This window comes from Sciurus carolinensis, chromosome 5 (assembly GCF_902686445.1).
Source record: "Sciurus carolinensis chromosome 5, mSciCar1.2, whole genome shotgun sequence".
Lineage (NCBI taxonomy): Eukaryota > Metazoa > Chordata > Mammalia > Rodentia > Sciuridae > Sciurus > Sciurus carolinensis.
In genome coordinates this window covers 2,253,243-2,259,358 of record NC_062217.1, presented here as the reverse complement: position 1 = coordinate 2,259,358, position 6,116 = coordinate 2,253,243, and the positions used below count along the sequence as shown (strand labels likewise).

At 41.1% G+C, this 6,116-nt stretch overlaps 2 protein-coding genes across 6 annotated transcripts in view; both read left to right on the top strand.

The window, feature by feature from the left end:
* The window catches only part of Arhgef7 (Rho guanine nucleotide exchange factor 7), a 132,712-nt gene that overhangs the window by 30,295 nt on the left and 96,301 nt on the right, over positions 1-6,116 (top strand). The window lies entirely within an intron of this gene.
* LOC124984799 (HIG1 domain family member 1A, mitochondrial) lies at positions 4,476-4,950 on the top strand. The gene has a single exon (XM_047552857.1). It carries the CDS (start codon positions 4,557-4,559, stop codon positions 4,836-4,838), a length of 282 nt encoding a protein of 93 aa, XP_047408813.1. The 5' UTR covers positions 4,476-4,556; the 3' UTR covers positions 4,839-4,950.

Sequence of the window (6,116 nt, the reverse complement as noted above, 5' to 3'; positions counted from 1 at the left end):
GCGGCTTGGCGGCGGGGCGGCGGGGCGGCGGGGCGGCGGGCGGGGCTCGCCCGGGAGGCGGGGTCCTGAGGGTCCCGCGGGCCGGGGGGGGCGGGGGTGGGGTCCTGGGGCGGTGGGCTGGGCCCCAGAGGGTGGGGAGCGAGGGGTCTTGAGGGCTGGAGCTGGGGGTCGTGAGGGTCGGGAGTATGGGGGGTCGCGAGGATCGGGGATGGCGTCGCGAGGGCCCCAGGTGGGCGCGGGGCGGTCGGCGATGGGCCCGTCAGGGTGCGGGTGGGCGCGGGAGGGTCGAGGTTGGGGGGTCGTGGGGTCGGGGCCGGGCCTGAGTGGCGGGTGGGGGATCGTGCAGGCGTACAGCTGGACGGAAGCCGGAGGTCAGGGTCCGGCGACGGGGGCTGTGAGGGTCGAGGGGCCGCGATGGGGGTCGTGAGGGTAGGGACCCAGGGGTGCGCCCGAGGGCCGCGGGCGGGGGCGGGCCGGCGACGGGTCCAGGAGGCTCGGGTCGCCGCCGCCGCCTCTGGCCTGCGGAGCTGGCGAAGTGGCCCGGGATGCTGCCAGTAGCGGCCTAGCTTTGCCCTCCGTCCTGCGGGCGACGCGTTTATCGCCCTGTTCTGCGTTTAGGGTTATCTGGACCCACATCCGCGTGTGGCTGGGTCCTCAGCAGGCGACCTGGCAAGGCTGGGCTGAAATGAAGTGGGCCAAAACCCTCCTGGCCTCGCTCCTTCTGCCTTTTCTCCCTCAGGCCAGAAACTCAGTGGTTTTACTGGATTCCTGACATTTTATGTTTAGATTAGACAACTCTCACAAACCTGAGTTTGGGTTTCAAGACGTGCATGAAGTTCTGTCACTGCATTAAACCTGGTCTTTTCCGTTTTTGAGTAGCAGCTCTCTGGGAATCCTTTCATCTTGGTTTACCATTTGTCTTATTTCTTATTCTGAGGATAGTGCATAAGATCCAGAAGTCTAGCTTTGCTTTCCTTGGGAGCATCGGGTTGATAAAATTGCTGTCAGTTTTGCTACTTCTCATGCTTAGGTTTGTTCTTTATCTGAGAACTGAGGCAGGTTAACCCAAGCTCCTAGATATCAGCACGTGTACAAAAACATCTGATGACTCAGTAGATGTTTTTCTATCCTGAAAGTCTCTAATAGTAAGTTTCTTGGGGGGAAATGTAGAAGCCATCACATTTATGAGGGAAGATTATGTGGAAGGCTTAATTGAAATTAGACACATAGGAATTTGTGGAGATTAAAGTACTACTGTTTTTATTAATGTTGTAAAATTGTATTTTACCTTTGATATGGGCGAGGAAATATTACAAATAAGTGAAAGGTCTTAGGGGAGATCTCAAAAAACCCTATGACTCTTTAAAAGGGAGAGAGACTGTTTGAATAGATCTTCCCATTGTTGTATCTTCCTTGTCATTTTATAGTTAAATTTCCTTATTGGGTTATGATAACATGCTTTGTAAGTAGCAGTTTTTACTTTAGTTTGACTTTTGCTGTAGCGTTTCATTATCCTCTTCAAACTACTGTTTTGTGTGTGTTACCATATTTTAAAACCCACGTTGCTTGTTGAGATTAGGATAACTGTAGTGTGAGACTTAAAAGGAAGTTGGATGTTAAACCCACATTTCCAAAGGTGCTGTTGATATTTTATGTGGCACCTATTTTTTATGTTACAAATGTATATAAAGGGGCTGTAGAAGAGTGTGTTCACTGACATGTCTCAGTCACCTAGGGCAATGTTTGGCACAGAATACGCTTTTGATAGATATTTGATATTGATCAAATAAGCTTGAAGTTGATAGCAAGTAGGCTTCTTTTTAAATGAGAAAATGAATTGATTTATTTTGTCTCTTTCAATTTAAAATTCAGCAGAGGCAATACTGGCATTATTTCAAACTGAATACATCACACTTAAAACTCCTAATTACCTACAAGATAATAAAAACAAAAACAGTAAAAAGCACATGAAAAATTGTTTAGTCGCTGTGATGTTTAGGAAGTTCCCAAGGAAGGAACTTATGGTCTAGCTCCAACTTGGACTTCCCGCCTCTGAGTAGATAGACCTGTTCCTGGGAGGTCCTGCCTCCCAAAAAGAGTGGTACTAGCCAGAAGGGGTGGGGTCTGCATCTTGACATGTGTTCTAGCATTTACAAGTTACATTTCCACCAAATTTTGAAAGGTGAGAGACAGAAAACATACACAAAATAAAAGATTTTTTTTGTCCTAATTAATCTTAAGGTCTTTGTTCAGGAATTGCTTCCATCTGAATTGTATTTGTAATGGACATTTTTTTGTATATTTATTTTCCAGTTTATTGCCAACTTAAACTCTCCTAGAAATTTCTTGAAAAGAGGAACTGAAAGTGATGGTTGCCAGATCAGTTTCTTTAATGTGTAGACATCTTAGCTGGAAAATATCAGAGGTCCTCCAAAAAATTGTTCTGCTTATGAAAGGAGTTTTATGATTTAATTTCAGAGGAATATTGTGCAGTTTGCATTTATTGTTAAACTTTGAGAAGTAGTGTACCTTTTAAGCTGGAAAATTTTTGCATTTGGATTTTTTTTTTTAAATTTTAAAATTGAGCAGTTCTGTGCTGGAAAGCAGTGTGTACAACTTAGTTGACGTCATCATTTTCTTATAACTTTTCCTTTGCTACTTTGCTTGTTTTTTTTGAAACTTTTTTTTAGTCTTAGGACAGAAAAACTGGGCATAGCAATGCCAGTTTCATTCCATTTGTATTTTTAAAAAACAACCAAAATGAGGATGATGAGTTTAGACTTTACGAAGTGGCTTAGGCCAGCCAAACAAATCATAGATCATTTTTTTATGTCCAAAGAAATGTGGAGTAGAATCTGTTTTCTAAGGTTTTGCTGCATTACTTCCTGGACTCTGACCCCGTGTTGCAGCTGTGAGGCCGCATGTGCACTCAAATGATCACACATTACTGTTGCCGCCCGCAGCAACATTTGTTTTCGAGGGAAAGCAAAGCTGTTCATTCCCAGTCCGCCTCCGAGAATTGAGAATCGGCGCGGCGGGTAAACTGAGGAACCTCGCAGGAGTCTCTGACCAGAGTGGTTTAGGGCGAGAGATGGTAGAAGGGTCAGTCAAAGACCCGAATGACTAAGGTCACAAAAGACACGGCAGTGAAGGAAACCACTGCACGATCATATGTTCAAACTCTAGCAAAAATAAGCCCAGGGTTTATAGAGGAAAGTCTGCTCAAGGTGCCACAATGGGAAAGAGAACAAAGTGAGGAATAATTGAGTGGTAGTGACTTAGAGCCTCTCTGAAAGCGGTAGCCTCTCTTCCTCTATAAACTAGCGAACAAGCAAGCAAGCAAAAAAGCAGCCCAGAAAAAGATAATAGAAGTAGTTCATTCCCAGTCCGCCTCCAATAAATTCCCGGGGGATTGTTGCTGCAGGCGGCAATACATTACCTGCTACAATTATCTCATTTCATTGTTTCATAGTTAAGCATCTGAAAATTATTGAGGCAGGTGAACTGTCAGAAGCAGAGGCTGCCTTCCCAGGGAAAGCTGAGTTTGGTTAAAACATCTTAAGTGTAGCCTGTTTGCCTGCTTTTCATTCCAAGACCCAAAGTTAAGAATATAAGATTCCATTTGATTATATGGTGCATTAAGATATTCCCAAACTAATAGCATAATTTCAGGGACATTATCAGCAAAGTATTATGTAATATAATATAGCTATGAATTTTGGTTGTTGAAGAAAAATGTCTACTTTTCTATTTAGTTATCTATAACACATTTAGTGATGGTATGATAGTTTTTTAGTTATTAATTTTCAAAAGTTGACAAGAAAGATGGATGTTAGCATTGTTTTAAATGCAGGTATTTAATTAAGTTTATTGAATTTTCAAGCTGCTCTGAAGTCCAAATTGTAGTTCTAAAGTGAGAGCTGAACTTGACTTGTGCTGTCACCCCACCCCTCCAGTTTTCCTGGCTCTATTCTCTGACCAGCTGGGATTAGCCATCCTTGAAGGCAAGAGGTGATTGGTTGACTCAACAAGGGGCCTCTTGGCAGAGAATGCTTTTCTGCTTAAGAACTGATTATGGATTAACATACAATGTTGCCATCATTGCTTTGGAAAGGAAAATACTTCAGGTAAAATTTAGGGTTGTCAAGAAGAAATACAGGGAATCTGTGTAATGCAAACAAGCAGAACTCTTCTTTCTTGAGGGGTTTTTCTGCTAGTTTTAGGATTTTTTTTTTTTTTTTAATCTATTTAACTGATCTTACAGAAAACTGGAAGTAATTCAGTTGCAGGTGGTTAGAAGAAATCTGTTCTTTTCTCACCCTTACTCTTGGGAAATTTTTAAAAATTTTTTTGATCTCAGATCAGTAGGAAATGTAAACCAACTGTTCTTGTAAAGTTTGCTTCACAATCTAGTTTCTTACTGTTAAAAAATGCAAATACTGGACTGTGGGCTGGAGTTGGAGTAGCCCGGCGGACGGGGCGCGCGGACCAGGTCCAGAAGCCGGTCCGGTGGTAAAAGGTTTTGTCGCTTTCGGAAGTTTCTTCAAGCAACCACTATGTCAACCAACACAGATGTTTCTCTTTCTTCGTATGATGAAGATCAGGGATCTAAACTTATCCGAAAAGCTAAAGAGGCACCATTTGTACCTGTTGGTATGGCAGGTTTTGCAGCAATTGTTGCGTATGGATTATACAAATTAAAGAACAGGGGAAATACTAAAATGTCCATTCACCTGATTCACATGCGAGTGGCAGCCCAAGGCTTTGTTGTAGGAGCAATGACTTTGGGTATGGGCTATTCCATGTATAAGGAATTCTGGGCAAAACCTAAACCTTAGAAGAAGAGATGCTGTCTTGGTCTTGTTGGAAGTGCTTGTTTTTGTTATGTCGAGGTTATATGTTTATGTCAAAAAATAAATAACTTGAGTGGGTTCAGGTTGTAACACAGTATTTTGAATAATGGCTTCTTTTCTTGCAGGCTTGATTTGCCTGGTGATCAAATTATTAATGACAAATTCACTGACTAGGTCATTGAGGGAAGTCACGTTAACACAAAAGAAACATGTCACCTACATACATTGGATAGCGTTACAACATCCACCTTAAACACTTACGACAGAAATTACTTCTGAGAAGACAACAGGCCAGTTCTGAAGTACTCCCAGTTTACTACAGAATATCACACACATGCTTTGGATTTTGGGTAGGAATCCTATTTAACCCAGTTAATTCAATTTTTTTCTGCCTGCCTTGTGAACTGGTTTAAGAACTTCAGTTTTTTAGTGTTGGTTGACTCTTAAAGAACTACTTCACAAAAGTGCATGAACTATAACTTATAAATCTTCCCACAACTGAGAGAGAGAGAGAGAGAGAGAGAGAAAGAGAGAGAGAGAGAGAGAGAGAGTGTGTGTGTGTGTGTGTGTGTGTGTGTTTAAACCATACCTGGAAAGCTTACAACAGAACTGCATAGAAGTAGTATTTATTTCATAATCACACTTGTAAACATGAGAACAACTTAATTATGGATTCCACTTTAGCTCTTTTTAATTGCAGAATTATATTTTTTGCTGTTGTTATATTAGAATAATTTTTAAATGTCATCTTGAAATAGAAATATGTATTTTAAGTGCTAATACAAAGGTAAATGAAGAGCACTTTTTAAATGTGTGCAGTATGTTTATTTTCTCTGTAAGACTTATAAGTGTTAAATTAAACAAATTACCTAAAATGGAAGTGATTGCTGGTTTTGAACAAGCTGGTCTGGTCAGGCATTATGCACAAACTTTGGTAAACTACAGAATGCTTTAGTACACTTGTAAAATTCACTTGTCTAACCTGAACTTATATTCCATGGCGATGACATGGTTATATGTATTGTTATTAAAATAGTGAACATATCAAATGTCTTAAAAAAAATGCAAATACTTTATTTTTTAAAGTTGTATGTGGTTAAATGTATTTATGAGTATAATGTGGTGTTATACATGAATACATGTGGAATAATTAAATAAAACTAATCATATATTCATTCTTATATATTTCTTTGTGGCGAGAACGTTTAAAGTTTCTTTTAGCAATTCTGACATATAGTAGTACATCTTTATTAACTGTAGTCA

Coding starts and splice junctions, on each gene's coding strand:
- LOC124984799 (XM_047552857.1), top strand. CDS start 4,557: ATGTCAACCAACACAGATGTTTCTCTTTCTTCGTATGATGAAGATCAG.